Below are 18,899 nucleotides of genomic sequence, written 5' to 3'. Positions count from 1 at the left end.
TATTTTTTTAATATCAGGTCAATCATGTCAAAGGTCAGGTCAAGGTTAAAATTGACCTCTGGGAGAACAACAAATGGAAACAACTTGATGAACATTCATGGTTCACTATTCATGATTTTGTTTTGTGAAAAGTGTCATTAACATGTCACAAGAACTGGTATTCATAATAACATGAATGTAAAATGATATAATCTAATGTCAAATATGTATCTTTTGCAACTACATCTGTATTCTCCAACCAATATTCTATTGCACCATGTCACATAGCTCTGACGGTGGGGTCACCCTTAGCAATGACAGCAACAAGAATATCCTAGATCTCCTATCCACATTTTGTGACATCAAACGACTTGTCAGGTGGGGCTTGGTGGTCTGCCACTTTCCACAACATCACTTGTAAATAAATGAGCCCACATGTGGTGCAACAGGTTGGTCGGTGTTGGAGGAAGGGCCATTGACTTGTGGCACCCACCTCACCCAGCACATCAGGGTAGCCTGGGAAGTTCCCTGCCAGCAAAGTGTAGTGTGCTCTGATCTTGCCTTTGTCATACATATAAGACTGTCCCATCCCAATGCTCCATCTATACTTTACACTGTAGGTCCACCTGATACACCCCAATACACAGCATACAACAGGACAAGAACATCAGTGTAATCACTGAGCATGTGTATCACACCCTTTCCAGAGATGGCTGCATCAGGGATATAGGAACTCATGGTGATGTCTGCCTCATCATGACTAAATGCAGTATCTATCGTCAGCACTGAAGGTGTACAACATGCTCAACGGCTTTTGCTTAATGTTCTTACTCTTCATGATGACATCTCATGTGGGTAAAGGACATTACTATTCACAACAATATGGGGGCAAATTAGCCAAGGATGGGATTGAAGAGATGATCTTTCTGTGTGTGAGGAATCCTACACCCCAATATTTTATGACCAAGACACACCAGTGCTTCAACTCTCCCTCTGTTTCTGCACATTTTGGGGAAGGCTTCAGTCCACTCCACTCACATGCATCATGACAGCATCTTTCCTGATCGTTATGGCAGTCTGCTCGCCAGACTGGTCAGCAGAGACAGTGATCCAGAATCCATCATGGTGCCGACAGACAAGGTCTAGCTTAGCCTCTATGCTATGGCATGGAGCACATGCATCTTCAGCTGGCACTGGGTTAGATATCAAGCACACTGCACATGGCCAGCATGGAAGAAGTGCTTCAGTCATGTGCTTCATGAGAGAAAAGGTGAAGTTAATGTCAATGTGTCTCCCTGCGCATTCAAACTGGTGGATGTGAAGTGTAGGAAGAAGTTGTCTACCCACTGTCAGCCAGTAGGATGGAGATGTGCAGTGTCCAGGTAGGCTACTGCTGTATCTGTTCAAATGTCTTTGGCCAAGTTGATAGAAACCACTTCAGAGTGCTGCTGATACACTCAGGACTGACCACTGAACTTGCCTGTCATGTTCTGCAACCACATGCATTTCCACTTCCAGTGCTGAACCTTGCATCAGTTTTGCAATGCAGCTGAAGAATGACTGTATAACGTGCATCCCACCGGGATGCACAATTACATTATAGAGCTTATATACCTGCAAGGTGTCAACAAACGGCTCCATGTCAATTGTGAGGTGAATAGGGCCTGCTGTACATGTCAACCAGTGACCATATCTGCTGCCTGCTTGGACACCTGGTTGGACGATAAGGTGCGAGAGAGACCTTGACCTGACCTTTAGCACATAGGCCAAAGACTGACCAGCAAGTCAAAATATAACATTAGAAATAGATTCTACACCTATGAATGCCCCCCCCCCCCCCCAGGTCCCCATATGAATCACGTTCACGAAGTTCACAGATTCCCTCACACAACTGCAATATTTTGTTGTTTTTAACATAATTTAGTACAATGGAACATCACCATGGGATGGACACCATCTTTGTTTTGGCAATAAAAAATTAACTGATGGTAATTTCACTGATTCAGCCATATTTCTTGAACCCTAAGACCTAGTTTTAGACACCAAAACCACCTTTCTAGGTTGAACAGTATCATAAAGCCATTTAAGCTCCTGGCAGTGATATTGGACGCCATCTTGAAAATGATGGCTTTACGAGAAATATAATTTCCTAGATTTTTTTGTATGTTCTTAAGCATGCCTAGACGTACCAGAACCAATTGAAAAACCTTTTGTATATTTTTTTTGGGGGGGGTTAATAGTATGTTTTCATATATTGACCCATGTAATTTTCGCCTAGTGTTATAACATAAAATGCATGATAGCACCCATAAAGCTACCATTGGTGCAAGGCTATCACATATTTTCTAACTCTAGACATGCATACCTTGACAAAAATCACTATGAGCATTATTCCCCTCAGATGGTAATGACCAACCCCCCTGGCTCACGGACTTCAGTCTGTGTATAATGCAGTTTGCCGGGTGCACGGCTCACGAAGATTCACAGTAAGAAAGCAATAGCCAGCACTCCGAAGTCCTTCTGGTACTTTTAATAGATATGTGCACGGACAGACACAGCATACACGGACACATTTCTGCGTCAAGCCTTCCTCAGCGTGTATGATACACGCTGAGGAAGGCTTAACGCGTCCGTGTATGCTGTGCAAGTACTGTACTTAAGTACAATTTTGAGGTATTTTTGGGCGGTGAAACCGCCCCTATAAGTGAGGTTTGGATATTTGTACAATTTTGTACAATTTTATTTGTACAATTTGTACAATGCACCGTGATTGGCCAATCACAGTCTATTCAGGACTGTGATTGGCCAGTGTCACATGACACATGTGCATAGCCCTATATAAGAAACCATAACTTGAAAAAAACCATAAATTGGTTTTTTTCAAGTTATGGTTTCTTCCATCATAAAGAGTGTTTCAATAAATGTATTTATTTTTTGTACATGATTGGTTGACTCCATTCAGTATTGTGATTAGCTAGCAAGACACCGCCCACTTCACACAGGGTGTGATTTTTTACTTTACTGGAGTATTTCCTATTTTCAGTACTTTTACTTCTACTCCACTACATCTCAAAGGCAAATATTGTACTTTTACTCCACTACAATTATTTGAAAACTTTAGTTACTAGTTACTTTGCAGATACAAATTATTACATTTTAAAACACACATTAACCACTTTAGCCCTATTTTATACATAGGTTATTTGAAAATAGCCGATCTACAAGCTCGCAACGTGTCGCATCGCGACGCGTTGTGAGCTTGTAGATCTGCTATTTTCAAACATTTCAGTACTTTTACTTTACACATTTTGATACCAGTACTTTTGTACTTTTACTCCAGTAAATTTTGAACACCGGACTTTTACTTGCAGTTTACTTGCAGTATATATACTTTTACTTAAGTAAAACATTTAAGTACTTTTTCCGCCACTGATTAAAAGTACCAGAAGGACTTCGGAGTGTACCAGGCCCCCCTAAACAACAAATGTCTTTGCCAAAAATAGCCAACGTGTTGTGCTGTAACGCGCTGTGAGCTTGTAGATCGGCTGGGCCGGGCATTTGCCTATTTTCACTGAATCCTCGCCTACGGCTCATATGACATGCCCAGGATAGGGATGCTATGGTTCATGGGGTTAATTCACATCATGAGAGATTTGATTCCAAATCAGATTTGGCAACGGTTTCCTGTTTCCTCATAGATGTGGTTATTGAGTGTTGCCTATGAGGCTTCGATGTGTCTAAAGCAGTCCCTGTGGGTGCTGTGTTTACTGGCTGCCTGCCAGGGCCCCGTTCCTGATCTCTCCACAGGAAGTGTGCGTCTGTGTTCTCTGTCCCATGACAGGATGTGTGTGTGTGTGTGTGTCTGTGTTACAGTCCCCTGGCAGGACACCACAGATGGTGGAGGGCTGTGTTTGATGGGCTTGACTCCTTCTTCACTGCGTGCGAGTGTGTGTGCGTGTGCGTGTGTCTGTGTGTGTGTGTGTGTGTGTGTGTGTGTGGGCGCGCATGTCGGCATGTTGTGTGTGCAATTTATTTGAGAGGAATCTATTGAGAACTGTTTTCAGTTCCAAATGTGATGCAGTCCAAGAGAAAGTCTCTCTTGTGTGAAATCACACAAATGAGCAAAATAGGTTCATTTGCATGTGTGTGTGTGTTTTATAATTATTATAATTTATTCATACTTTAGTAACAAACTTTGAATGCCAAAAAACCCTCTCATTGAACAGTTAACCGTTTTAGGATCAATGGTTAAATTTGTGTTTAAAAAAGGCTCTGTTCTCGTGGGGTTTGGAGACACTTGAGGTGGAGAAATTGTAATTACGTTTATGTAAAACGACGCATTAACATTCGTTGGCTGATGTTACCTCCTATCGTCCAGTTTACTGTAGAACATTTCCACAACATTGGCATCCTACCGGAGGCTCAGCACACAGGTTTTAGCATGCATTAATCTGTCAGGCCATTGGCGGCTTGCTTGTTTGACATTGCATTGATTCCCCAGAGGGAATTACATCATTTTGACATGTGGAGGTCAGAGTGCAGGGTCAGCCACTTAACCACATTAACCCGGGCATCCCTATTTTGGGCTTGTCATCATTATAGGCAAAAAACAACAACATAGAAGTTAAATAGCAGTTAAAGAAAATAACGAAAATAGGCACATCAACAAGCTTGTATGGCTATTTTTGCTATTCATCGTACAGTGACGTTTATAGGTCTTAATTGGTTCGTGGCCGTGGGCCGGGGCTCGCCAAAGATGTTTTCATGCAGCTCTGTGGTTGCTGTGTGCCTCACATCACAAAGTAGACCCCAAACAGCCACCCCCCCCACCACCACCACCACCATCCAACCCCCCACCCTGTCCACCTCGCTCTCTGTCACACACAGCTGTCTGCACCTTCTATTTTCTCTACCTCTCCCTTGTGTGTCTCAGTTCCTACTCAATTCACCCCCATCTCTCTCTCTCTCTCTCTCTCTCTCTCTCTCTCTCTGTCTCTCTCAGTTTCTCGATCTTTCGCTCACTCTCTCGCTCTCTCTAATATCCCTGTCTCCCATCTCTTAACACCTCGCTATTTCCTTCTCTCTCTGTCGTTCTCATTTCCATCTCTCCTCATTTCTCTCCTCTCCGTGTTTTAAATGTCTGCCTCTTCTCCCAGTTTACAGACGCTGTTTAATCTCCGGCTTTTTATACATTTTGACCTTTTGTTTCTCTCTCTCTCTCTCTCTCTCTCTCTCTCTCTCTCTCTCTCTCTCTCTCTCTCTCTCTCTCTCTCTCTCTGTCATTATGTCTCTCTCCCTCCTTCTTTCAACAACATCCGGTTTCCTTCCATCTTTTCCTTTGAGAGAAGGAAAGCCACTCTCTGCAGCACGTAATGGGCAATCTGTATATTATCTGCACCACCATCTACACGTACACACACACACACACACACACACACATACATTACCACACACGTGGGTGAGTGCAAGTACACATTTACCGTCCATCCACACCTGTTAACAGCCATCCATACAGTATGTGGTGAGCGGTAGGTGAGATTTAACAGATAAAACACCTCCGCCACCGTCGAGCATTTAATTCCCATAATGCCTTGCATGAATGACTAAGTGCTGACGGTTCTATACATAGAACATCACACTCTCGCTTCAGTCTGTCACATGTCTACCTGTTTTGGGGCGATTTCATCGGTAATGTGACAGCGTTCTGACACCATGACGCACGTGAGCAGAATGTGTCATATGAAACCAGACAGACTGAATCTTTTTTTTCCGCGCAGTTAAAAAATAAAAAACACAGTGAAATCCTAACTCTATGAGGTACAAATGGATAAATTGAACCCTGAGCATTTTAACGTGTGGCCAGTCTCAAATAAGTATACTCACAGAAACGGATGACAACGGTTCTCATGTTGGTTGAATACGGTGTTTGTGTACATTTGTTTTTTTTTATTTTATTTTAGGTTTTGTCTTTCTCAGCAGAACATAATATTTGGGGCGGCAGGCTGGCAGCCATTGCTCTGTGAATTAGGGAAGAATTTCAGGCCACAGGGACACAGCAGGCAGACAAAACGCTAGCTCTTTAGTTCACCGCACTATATATTCAGAGAACACAAACTCCCAGACTTTTCACCTGCTCTTTTTGACTGACTTTTCTGTGTTTTTGTCCATTCTCTCTGTCTGTCTCTGTCTCTCTCTCTCAGGTGTGTGAGCAGCCATGACGAAGTCCTACGAGTTCAACTGGCAGAAGCATCTGCCAGAGTTCATGCAGGAGGGAGCGTCGTTTGACAGGTTTGACGAGGTGAATAAAACCAGCGCTGTCATCGGGTGACATGTTTGAAACGCCATGCGGGAATTCAACGGGAGAGAAAAAAAGCGGATGCCCTTCATAGCTGATCATATTCTGGGGGGAACATAAGCCAAAAATAGCAGATCTACAAGATCACACGCTATTTGACTAGATTTGGTGTGGACGGAAAAAGTGGTCAAAATACCGTTGTAACTCAAGACCAGTTGTCTAAGACTACAGGGGTTTAAGTGGTGTAATTAAGATTCATTCACATCTGATTGCCCCCATTATGCTATTTACCGATTGTTTATCCACACCACAGACCAAAAGGCTGTGTAGTTTACTGGAAGATGAATCCTGCTTTTCTCTATTTATTTGTCATGAAATGAGAAATCACAAGTCAATGCTGAAATATGCTTCAATATATAAGGCATCAATATATAAGGCATCCTACAGTACTTGAGGGGTGCAAGGGTTTAAAATGAGTTGTTCTAGTGAATTCTAATTAACCGCAGATCAGCACCAGTCTGGTCCTACAGTGGAAAACCAGGCTATTGGTTTATTAACCTTCATGCCTGGAGCTAAGATGGCCGTTTGTAGTGATTCACAGGGTTTGCCGATAAACCTGATGACTTAGGTCATCATGCCCTGACCCCGTGTCATGAGTCACTCTAATGACTGTCACACACGCGCACACACACACACACACACACACACACACACACACACACACACACATACTTGCACAGCAATCCCTCCCCCCCGGTCATATTTTTATCGTTGGAGATGTGTTTTATATCTGCTGCTGGTCAAGACTGAATTAAATAGATGCATTTCCTTTTGGAAAATATAGACTTTCTGATATTTTGGGCAAATGTCTCAAGCACGTTGTGAGCTTGTAGATCGGCTATTTTCACTATTAGTTGTATGACGAATTGTGGGCTTACAGTAAGTGGTTGGCAAAATGTCTCCCTCTGTTTGTTTTTTTAACAAATGAAACCCTGCATACATGCTGTACACACGGACATACTGTGTATACATGCACACACTTACACGTACACCATCCTGAGATAAAGCGTTTGCACACACACACACACACACACACACACACACACAGATTGCATGGCTTACGTCATGGTGTTAATCAGAGCTGGCTCATTGATCACACTCATTAAGAAGTGGTTGACGTGGCGGCTGATTGTCTGAACCAACCACAGTCACTGAGGGACCCTATACCCTAGCTGCTCACTGTGTGTGTGTGTGTGTGTGTGTGTGTGTGTGTGTGTGTGTGTGTGTGTGCGTGTGCGTGCGTGCGTGCGTGCATCTCTCCTTTCCCCCCATGTTTCCTCTCGCTAACTTAATCAGGACAGTTAGCTAGGACATTTGCCTGGCAAATGCTAAGTGTGTCACACAAGCTCACACACACATAAGCGCGCACACGCCAGGAAATCCCTTTAGTGTTTAATGTGGGCATCAGTGTGGGAGGAGGATCCCTCTTCATCACAGAGGGAGAAAAAAAAAGAATCTGGCAAGCGGCTGAAGAAGATCAAAGTAGCTGTTGAAAAGTGGGCCAGTGCACTGGTGGATACAGTGTTCTTATACTGGGAGCCTGGCCTGGGCACATTTAGCCCACAGATGGGCCCTAGATAGTCTGATTGGTGGTCCTCCAGGAACCCTGGTAGGGCCTACTGCTTGTTTTCTATTCAGGCTCTATATGCACAGCAGCCATATTGGAAGGGCCTCTTTCCTTACTTCCTTCTAGGTGTTAGCAAAAATAGCCGATCTACAAGCTCACAACGCGTCGCAGCGCGACGCGTTGTGAGCTTGTAGATCGGCTATTTTCAGCATGCAACCAAGTGTAACCAACTAAAATATGACTAAAACTAAATGGAATTTTATTCAAAAGGCTATGACTAAAACTTAATATAAATTTGCTGTCAAAATCAACACTGTAATGAAGGCTGTCAAGGTTTCCATTTAGTGTAGCACAGTGGTTCTCAAACCTTTTAATTTCAAGGATTCCATTCGGTTACATTTGTACACTCTCAGAGTTACACACGTAAGGGGCCATTAGGGTACCTGGACCACACTTTGACACCCACTGGTGTAGCAGAGTCTTTTCCAGTGAGCCAACATGCACAATATCAGCACCCTGACTCTGTTTGACCAGAATGGAACAGAGCCTTCATTAGTATCATTGGTAAGACCTGTGAAGAAACTACGTAAGAGTCTTTTGGAACTTCTTTCCAATATGGCTGCTGTGCATAGAGCCTATTGCATTCACCCGTTCCTCCCAGTCTCTCAACTAGTCCCTGATTTGGCAGCTAGTATTGCAATACAGGTGAATGCAATGAATGTCCTGGTAGGAAGGAAAACCTTCGTTTGGACATAAACATACAGTTATGTCACACGTCACACCGAATGTGACGGGCGAAGCTGAGATGACTGCTAATTCACGCATGCGTGAAGAGGGTGACGTCCCCCTCGAAAACCGGTATCCACTCAGACCATTAGACATGGTTATAATTCGAATGTTTTCATTCTAAGGTAGACCTGGGTCACCAGGGGGACTTGGTGATCAGGTGCTAACATAGACCTGGGTCACCAGGGGAACGTGGTGATCAGGTGCTAACATAGACCTGGGTCACCAGGGGAATGTGGTGATCAGGTGCTAACATAGACCTGGGTCACCAGGGGAATGTGGTGATCAGGTGCTAACATAGACCTGGGTCACCAGGGGGAGAGTGTGTGTGTGTGTGTGTGTGTGTGTGTGTGTGTGTGTGTGTGTGTGTGTGTGTGTGTGTGTGTGTGTGTGTGTGCGTGTGCGTGTGCGTGCTCACGTGCGCTCACGTGCAGAGTGATTTTTTTAAATGTTTGGCTTCAGACACAGGCAAAAGGTAAAAATGGGTGCAATTTAAAAAATTTATCCTGCTGTGTGTCTGTGCGTGAATAGCTGTCCCTCTGTTGCCTGGTTATTGCGATGCCTTTGGGGGATGTCGTTGTTGATTAAGATCACATACACTTTGCCCAGACTTTCTCTCTCTCACTCTCTCTCTCTCTCTCTCTCTCTCTCTCTCTCACACATGCTCACACTCTTTCATTGTCAAACAGGTACACACACACACACACACACACACACACACACACACACACACACACACACACACACACACACACACACACACACACAGGATATGCTAAACAGAATGGATCTTTCCAGAAAATGCTCTCTACTCACTGAAGTCCCACAGAGCGACAGATGGTAGAGGCAGGTACATGTGTGTGTGTGTGTGTGTGTGTGTGCGCGCGTGCGCGTGATCAAACATTATTTTCTGTCTGAGCCGCACAGGGCCAGTTATGGATGGTGAGCTCCTCTTTGCATGGTGTGTCATTATCATCCTGACAGACCAGTTAGCCAGAGAAAGGAGAGACGCACACATTACATTATGGACACACCTGTCCAGTATGGCGGGGCCATATCACGTCAAATCAACACCACCATTATTTCAAACTTTTGCTTGATTACGATGAATGAACAATTATTTTAACCACTTAAACCCCAAATGGTTGACGGGTGTCCCTCGGGGCTCTACAGCCTACAAGTGTCTTTTCTGTTATTGTGGGGAAAGCTTTGGCTGAAAATAGCCGATGTGAGCTTGTCCATCTGCTATTTTCTGCGAAAGAAATAAGGATGCTGGGGTTTAAAGGAGTAGTTCACCCAAAAATAATCTTATTTTCTATCAATAGCACACCCCATGAAGCCTTGAATTCATGGAGATTTTTTTAGTTTTTTGTCGCATTCCTAAGCCAATAATTTCATGACCAGGTGTATTTCCGGTAGGAGACACAAAGAGTCTACTTTGTGTCTCCTACCGGATACATTAGCATCTTTCTGCCGGTAATGAAATTATTGGCTTACGTCAAAAACAAGAACAAATTCATGAATCCAAGGCTTCATGGGGTGTGTAATTGATAGAAAATACGTTTTTTTTTTGGGTGAACTACTCCTTTAAGTGGTTAAAAGAGAATGAGTGAAAATAAATGTGAAGGTATCAACGAGTTCTCCTCTATGCATTAGAATGGACACACACACACACACACACACTCGCCTCTGGACATATACGTAGAGGAAGATCGAACACTTCCTTTGACCTTTGGCCCATGTTCTCATAAGGACCCTGTCCTGTCATTCTCCTCCAATCAGCAGGCAGGATGTTTAGGGAGATCGGCATTCTAAATAGCCTCCTCTTGAGAACGCCACTGATGGCTTATAGGAGATCAATGAGGCAATTATACAGCCACTCACTTACTGCCTGGCATGGCCACCAAAAGCCAGCCAAGAGACAAACAAGGAAATGGATTGGCTCCCGTTCAAGGACCAAAGTCCAAAACAAAGAAATTAAGTGAGATATTTGTGTGTGTGTGTGTGTGTGTGTGTGTGTGTGTGTGTGTGTGTGTGTGTGTGTGTGTGTGTGTGTGTGTGTGTGTGTGTGTGTGTGTGTGTGTGTGTGTGTGTGTGTGTGTGTGTGTGTGTGTGTGTGTGTGTGTGTGTGTGTGTGTGTGTGTGTGTGTGTGTGTGTGTGTGTGCGCGTGCGTGCGTGCGGTATAAGCATTCTACTGTGAAGCCGAGCATGTTTAACCTGTGTAACAATGATTCTGTGTTCTCTAACATTTCAGCTAACACCCCTGATGTCTTTGTTGTTAATGAAAACCATAGGGAGGTGTTCATTCTCGAGGTCGGCTGTACTTTTGATTACAGCTTAGTAGTCAGGGCTGTTAAGTCCATTTTTATGTTACAATCGTTCATTTTGTGATACAAGCGCCAAATTTGGCATGAACAATGCCTAGGACCTACTTTTGCAGAAAAGCCCGTTAGCCACGCAAAAAAATCCAATATGGCTGCCATTTTCCAAAATGGCTGGTGGCGAAAGACATTTTATGTGTATTTTGGCCTGGATTGTGATTGGATTTTGATTATTTTGGTATCAACATATAGTTTTGACTCCCCCGCCCCCTCCCCCCGTTAGCCACGTGAAAAAAAAAACCAATATGGCTGCCATTTTCATTTTGACCTGGATTGTGATTGGATTATCCAATTTTGATTATTTTGGCATCAGAATATAGTTTTGACTCCCCCCCGGCCCCTCCCCCGTTAGCCACGCAAAAAAAAACAATATGGCTGCCACTTTCCAAAATGGCTGCTGGGGAAAGACATTTTATGTGTATTTTGACCTGGATTGTGATTGGGTTTTGATTATTTTGGTATCAACATATGAGTTTTTACCCCCCCCCCCTGGATCACAAATGGTTCTAATCGTCACATTTGCTGGCAATCAGCTGTGTGCACTGAAGGCCAAAGCGGTAGCACTGCATCTACCACGACATTCAGTCTTGCACCGGCATTTTGACAGTTGTTCACAAATCTGGGCAATTGGTAGTGTCATCCACGACACTTGCCAAATATCATCTTCTGCTCGCCATCCCCAGCTGGCAGAGCTCTCTGTATACATTTGACATACAGTTGCCTGGCTTCAGACACGGGCAACTTGATAAGTGGCATGCTTCACATGATGTGCAAGAGATGCCCTTGTAGGTGGAATGGCATCATAGGACCTCTGCGTCCATGCAAACAGGTAAAATCTTGCATCATCAACCCCATCAGCAGTGCTGTTCTTGTCAAGCACTGTTACTGGTGGGTATTGACTGAGCTTCTGGAAGACATGAGACACTTCAGGCCATGCCTGTTCTGTACTGTACTGTACTGTGCCATACAATAGCAATACAGCACAGTAAAGTACAGTACAGTACAGTACAGCAAAGTACAGTACAGTATAGTACAGTACAGTACAGTACTGTGCTGTACAATAGCAATACAGCACAGTACAGTACTGTACAATAGCTATACAGCACAGTACAGTACAGCACAGCACAGCACAGTACAGTAGGCCTACAGTACAGTACTGTGCGTTACAATAACAGAACAGTACAGTACAGTAGAGTAAAGTACAGTGCTGTACAATAACAGCACAGTACTGTTTTGTAATGTGTTAGTTTGTCGCCGGCAGCCATTTTGGAAAATGGCAGTCATATATATATTTTTTACGTGGCTAACGGGGGGAGGGGGCGGGGGGAGTCAAAATTATATTCTGATGCCAAAACTATTTCAATCCAGGTAAAAAAAATACATAAAATGTCTTTCGCAGGCAGCCATTTTGGTTAAATGGCAGCCATATTGTTGTTGTTTTTTGCTTGGCTAACGGGGAGAGGGGGCGGGGGGTAGTCAAAACTATATTCTGATGCCAAAATAATTTCAAACCAGGTAAAAAAAACACATAAAATGTCTTTCACTGGCAGCCATTTTGGAAAATGGCAGCCATATTGGGTGGCTAACGGGGGGAAGGGGTGGGGGGAAGTCAAAACTATATTCTGATGACAAAATAATCCAAATTGGATTATCCAATCACAATCCAGGTCAAAAACCACATGTCTTTCGCTGGCAGCCATTTTGGAAAATGGCAGCCATATTGTTTTTTTTTGCTTGGCTAACGGGCTTTTGTGAAAAAGTAGGTCCAGAAGAAACTTTGTGGAAAATTTGGCGCTTGTATCACAAAGTGAACGATCGGGTCACTAACAGCCCTGGCTATAGAGGAAGCCTTCCTAACCAAAGTGCTAAAATATCATCAGCTAGAGCAGACCATCTCTCAGCTAGGCTACAGATGTAGCCTAGCTGATGATGTCCTAGACTTTGGTAGTCGAGGACATGTGCACAAGTTGGTTGTGAGGGGCTGCAAATGGCCGGCCTCTCCAAAAGGAGGGCTAAACAATTAGCAAGGTACTGCTCAATATCAGCTATTATAGGAAGCCGCTCAATTTGGAGGAGGCTTCCTTTACCCATGATTGTTGTCCGCTGTGTTCGACAAGTATGCCATCTTTTGTTTTGTAACAATGCTCTGCTTTACATGCACTTTGTAACTGGCTGTTTTCCCTTCATCTGACTGCACTGGCAGTGTTTATGTCCTTTGTACATCCTGTACTTCTTATTATGTGGACATAAATAAATATTTCAAGTGTGTGTGTGTGTGTGTGTGTGTGTGTGTGTGTGTGTGTGTGTGTGTGTGTGTGTGTGTGTGTGTGTGTGTGTGTGTGTGTGTGTGTGTGTGTGTGTGTGTGTGTGTGTGTGTGTGTGTGTGTGTGTGTGTGTGTGTGTGTGTGTGTGTGTGTGTGTGTGTGCGCGCGCGGTGTGCTAACGCCCAAATCAAGCACCTTCCACAGCCAGACACACACCGTTTTTATGTGTCATTGATTGATCAGATTGATCGCAGTACTATCGCCAACATTCTCCCCGCTGGTTTCCATGGGTACTGGGCAGACTGGTATTGACAAACCAGACCAGGCAGAGAAAAACTCGACTTCAATGATTCTGGGGGGAAAAAAATCTGACATCAACAGTCCTTTACAATTGTTGAATTTGACCAGAATGCAGGATGAGAGCTAAACTCTCCTGCTGCTGCTCACAGAAACTCTAAACTCTAAACTGAACTCTGAAAAGAAAGAGAAAGTGTACAAATAGAACCAAATGGACCCTGAGTTGTGCCTCAGGGTTATTATTACAGTATGTAGACCCCTAACAGAGAGGTCCCCTGGTTAAATCCCAAATATACTGTAGCCGTGTGAGTAAGTTAAGTATTATGTAAGATTGTACTGTCCAAAATGTACTCTTGACTGTACAGGATTAAGATCACCAGCTGCGTCGGGCTGCAAAATGCAGAGCTGGGTTGTAAATCATGTGTCGCACCGATGCTTGTACCATAGGTTTTATCCTGTTATCCACTCTCGCTACGCCTCCAGATGTGTGTGTGTGTGTGTGTGTGTGTGTGTGTGTGTGTGTGTGTGTGTGTGTGTGTGTGTGTGTGTGTGTGTGTGTGTGTGTGTGTGTGTGTGTGTGTGTGTGTGTGTGTGTGTGTGTGTGTGTGTGTGTGTGTGTGTGTGTGTGTGTGAGAAAGAAGGCCAGACACAAGGCCAAATACAAAAGTCTGCCTGTCTGTTCCCTTTTAAAGAGCATTGTGACAAGTAGGAGAGATCCAAGAACAGAAGGTTCTGCACATGTCACAACACACACACACACACACACACACACACAAACTTGACTATGAGACAGAGGAACGTTGCCAGAGTTTCTGTTCATCTCTCTACTGGATGAAGAGTGATATCCTCCGCTAATTACTGTGTGTGTGTGTGTGTGGTGTGAGAGCAGAGTGTTCTCATAAATCTCTTATGGAACAGTAGTGTCTTCTTGTGCTGCGCTGATGTGGAGCCAGCACAGCAGTCTGTCTACAACATGTGCCTTTCAGCTCTGTCCATGTTCCATCACACAACGCCGTCGCAAACCGCCGAGACCCCATGTTGGGGTGCAACAATTAATTGAAATAATTTAATAAAATAATCTATTTGGGGGAAGACATTTTAGTTTTGTTTAGTTTTTTGTGTGAAAATTGTCAGAAATACAAGCTCGACAAGCTCACATTGTAACGTGTTGTGAGCTTGTAGATCGGCTATTTTGACTATTTTTATGCAACACCATTGTATGACAAAGCGTAAATTGGAGCTTAAGTCGTTAGTCAGTGTAATCAATTTAGTCAGGTATAAAAAATCTATTCAAATCTATTTGAATGGAGGCATTGCTGGGCTACAGCGCTGTACCTGCAGCTGAAGCCTCCGTGTCTGAGCATGGACCAGAGAGAGGCAGGCTTTAACAACATGGATTACTCCGGGTCCCGCCGCTCTCACAAAAGGGAAATAATATAACAGGGGATTTTCCCCCCCCTGTTAGTTTTTCAATGGTTGTGATAGAAGAGCTATGGGTTACAGAGAGGTGAAGGGGAGGATGGTTGCTCAGTTACTGTCTGTGGTCAAATCTGTTTACTATGTGGTGTGTGTGTGTGTGTGTGTGTGTGTGTGTGTGTGTGTGTGTGTGTGTGTGTGTGTGTGTGTGTGTGTGTGTGTCTGCGCGCGCATTTTTGTCAGCACCCCTCCCTATAAATCAAAAGGATCTATTGTATACTGTACGTGTGTGTGTGTGTGTGTGTGTGTTCTTGTATTATACTTGTGAGTGTAGTAGAATTTGAGAAATAGACATCGTGAGGCCAAATTGCCTGGTCTTCTTCACAAGAGAAATGGTTGTTATATACAGTTATGGGTTACAAATATTTTTTGAGTCAGGCTTACAATTATGAAAAGATTCCGATTGGGGTTATAGACATTTAAATGTTAGGTTTAGGGGTTAGCGATGAAGTTAAGGTTTTAGAGAAAACATACCATGAAATCGTTTTTACATTATTATATATTATATATATATTTTTTAATATTATCATTCATCTTGTGTTTTGCAAATTACTTGGGGGCACTTGCAGTACCCTCACGGCCCACCAGTGGGCCCCGGCCCCGCAGGTTGAAGACCCCTGATCTAAAAAGGGATAAAAATGGAAGAGTAAAAAATATGAGTCAATCCTGGGCTTCCAGTGACAGACAGCACAGGCTGAGCTGACAGCAGGATCAATGTGAGACGCTTGTCTGCTTTGACTCCTGTTGAACCGAATAGACAGTCCTCTGTCTGACACCTGCTGATAGATGGAGCCCTGAGGGCCTGTCTAGTACTTTAATCCATTAAGACCGGGAAGGCATCTGCTTCATTTATTTATTTATTTGGCTATTCAAAAATAGCAGATCTACAAGCTCGTGTAGCGAGTAATTAATTTTTTGCAAATCTTTGAATGTATATATTTTTTAAAGCGAACATTTGTAACTCAAACCTTTGCTTCCGGGGGGGTCCCTGGATGTTTTGAGATGGGGGGGGGGGCGGGGGCGGTCCGCGGCCGAATACATATCATTTTGTGGGTCCTTGACATGAAAAAGTTTGGGAACCACTAACATTATAGCAACATAAGTGTTTCAGAAAACTGTTTTTTGACATTTTGTAGAATCGGTCTCAGGGTCTTAATGGGTTAACACACACACATACCACACACACACACACACTTTCGGCTAACACAAACACAGTCTTGCATACCTAAACACGTGCACGCGCGCTCACACGCACACACACAGTTTTCCTGGGGTTATCCAGCGTTCCAGGTAAACAATGTTTTGCACTCAACACTTCATGCTCTTCTCGTTTATCTCACTTTGTGTTTGCCCTAGCATTAGATCCTGTCCTCCTGTTCTGCAAAGTAAGTGTGTGTGTGTGTGTGTGTGTGTGTGTGTGTGTGTGTGTGTGTGTGTGTGTGTGTGTGTGTGTGTGTGTGTGTGTGTGTGTGTGTGTGTGTGTGTGTGTGTGTGTGTGTGTGTGTGTGTGTGTGTGTGTGTGTGTGTGTGTGTGTGTGTGTGTGTGTGTGTGTGTGTGATCTTTAATAGTGTGTCAGGGTGCACAGCATAGTGGAGCTGTTTAACCACTTAAGTCCTATTGTAAAAAAAATAGCCAATCTACAAGCTAAAACATTGTGACCTTGTAGATCTGCTATTTGTGTTTGAAAATGTTGCCTGTAAACAATGGTTAATTATATATGGTAATTAATGGCTTAATATCCCAACCGGTTCCTTTTAGATTTTTTGGGGGCTTTTTATGCCTTTATTTATTTTTTTAGAGAGGGATAGGGAAAGTATGCTGACAGGAAATGGGGAGATATGGGGGGGGAAGGGGGTGACACGCAGCAAAGGTCGTCGGGAACGGGAGTCGAACCCGCGACACGCTGTCAGGCTGGCATTGCAGCCTAGGGTGCCTGGACCGTCACGCTACGGCCCAGGCCATTCCCAACCGGTTCTGATGAGCTGTTCCTCCTTCTCTCTCTCTCTCCACAGGACCCGTATTTTTTCGAGCCCAACTGCCAGATGAGGGTGGACGAGTTTGGCTTCTTCATCACCTGGAAGAGTGAGGGGAAGGTAGGTTCCTCTTTAAAAGACAATATGATGTTATGTAGGACCATGAGACATTACATACTGTAAGACCATGAGACATTACGTACTGTAGGACCATAGGACATTACATAGGACCAAAGGACATTACATAGGACCATAGGACATTAACATAGGACATTACATAGGACCATAGGACATTACATAGGACCATAGGACATTACATAGGACCATAGGACAGTACATAGGACCATAGGACATTAACATAGGACATTACATAGGACCATAGGACATTACATTGGACCATAGGACATTACATAGGACCATAGGACATTACATAGTACCATAGGACATTACATAGGACCATAGGACATTACATAGTACCATAGGACATTACATAGGACATTACATAGGACCATAGGACATTACATAGGACCATAGGACATTAACATAGGACCATAGGACATTAACATAGGACATTACATAGGACCATAGGACATTACATAGGACATTACATAGGACCATAGGACATTACATAGGACCATAGGACATTACATAGGACCATAGGACATTACATAGGACCATAGGACATTAACATAGGACATTACATAGGACCATAGGACATTACATAGGACATTACATAGGACCATAGGACATTACATAGGACCATAGGACATTACATAGGACCATAGGACATTAACATAGGACATTACATAGGACATTACATAGGACCATAGGACATTACACAGTAGTCAGGCCCATAGGACAATAGGTAGAACCATGACTAAAGGATAGAGATTCAGAGCGGGAGACACAAAGGAATAAATCTTTTATTAGACCATAAATCTATTATTGGACAGTGGAGTACATTCAGACACGTACTACAGACACAGTCGTCCCGAATGACACGACAAAGCTATTGGCGGAGGAGCAGTCGTTAAAATGTCATTTCAAACGACATAAAGGCCTCGTCATGTTAGGGTCACCTTGATCTGCACAGATGATGATGATAAATGATGAGGGGCTGTTAGCCCTGTTAGCCTTCTCCCAATTTCTCCTGTCATATCTCTCTGTCTTCTCTCCCCCTCTCGCCCCCTCCCCCCCTCCCCTCCCCTCCCCCCTCCCCCCCTCCCCTCCCCCCTCCCCCCCTCTCTCTTTCTCTCTCACTGTCCGTCTCTCCCTCTCTCCCTCCCTCTCTCTCTCTCTCTCTCTCTCTCTTTCTCTCTCTCTCTGCAGGAGGGACAGGTACTGGAGTGTTCTCTCATCAACAGTATTCGTGTTGGAGCCATGCCGAAGGTGAGACCTTGAGTGAGACAAGTTAATCGTTCACCTGCACCTCAAGCCAGGTTTATATTTAGTCAGTGGTGGAAAAAGTACTCAAATGTTTTACTTACTAAGTAAAAGTATCAATACTGCAATATGGAAATACTCTGTTAAAAGTAAAAGTCCAGAATTCAAAATGTGCTTGAGTAAAAGTACAAAAGTATTGCCATTAAAATGTTCTAAAAGCACCCTCACAATCACGACGCATTGTGAGCTTGTAGATCTGCTATTTTCAAATGGTCGAAATGTACATAGGGCTGAAGTGACTAATGTAGGCTATGTTTTGTAATGATAATCAAAATCTACAAAGTAACTAGTAACTAAACTTTTCAAATAAATGTAGTGGAGTAAAAGTACAATATTTGGATCTGAGATGTAGTGAAGTAGAAGTAAAAGTACTGGA

At 43.7% G+C, this 18,899-nt stretch overlaps 1 protein-coding gene across 2 annotated transcripts in view; it reads left to right on the top strand.

Annotated features, from left to right (window-relative positions):
• Positions 1-18,899, top strand: part of plcb4b (phospholipase C, beta 4b) — a 128,567-nt gene that overhangs the window by 55,978 nt on the left and 53,690 nt on the right. For both annotated transcript variants that reach the window (XM_080453641.1, XM_080453640.1), the window contains 3 exons: positions 6,180-6,277; positions 17,120-17,200; positions 18,410-18,469. In XM_080453641.1, coding sequence (XP_080309767.1) covers positions 6,194-6,277; positions 17,120-17,200; positions 18,410-18,469 — 225 coding nt within the window. In that variant the 5' untranslated portion in view covers positions 6,180-6,193. The remainder of the gene's footprint in view (positions 1-6,179; positions 6,278-17,119; positions 17,201-18,409; positions 18,470-18,899) is intronic.

The sequence above is a fragment of the Gymnoscopelus braueri genome, assembly GCF_963280865.1.
Source record: "Gymnoscopelus braueri genome assembly, chromosome: 16".
Taxonomy (NCBI): domain Eukaryota; kingdom Metazoa; phylum Chordata; class Actinopteri; order Myctophiformes; family Myctophidae; genus Gymnoscopelus; species Gymnoscopelus braueri.
The sequence above is the reverse complement of the archived record's forward strand: the minus strand, read 5'-3'. Positions and strand labels throughout refer to the sequence as shown.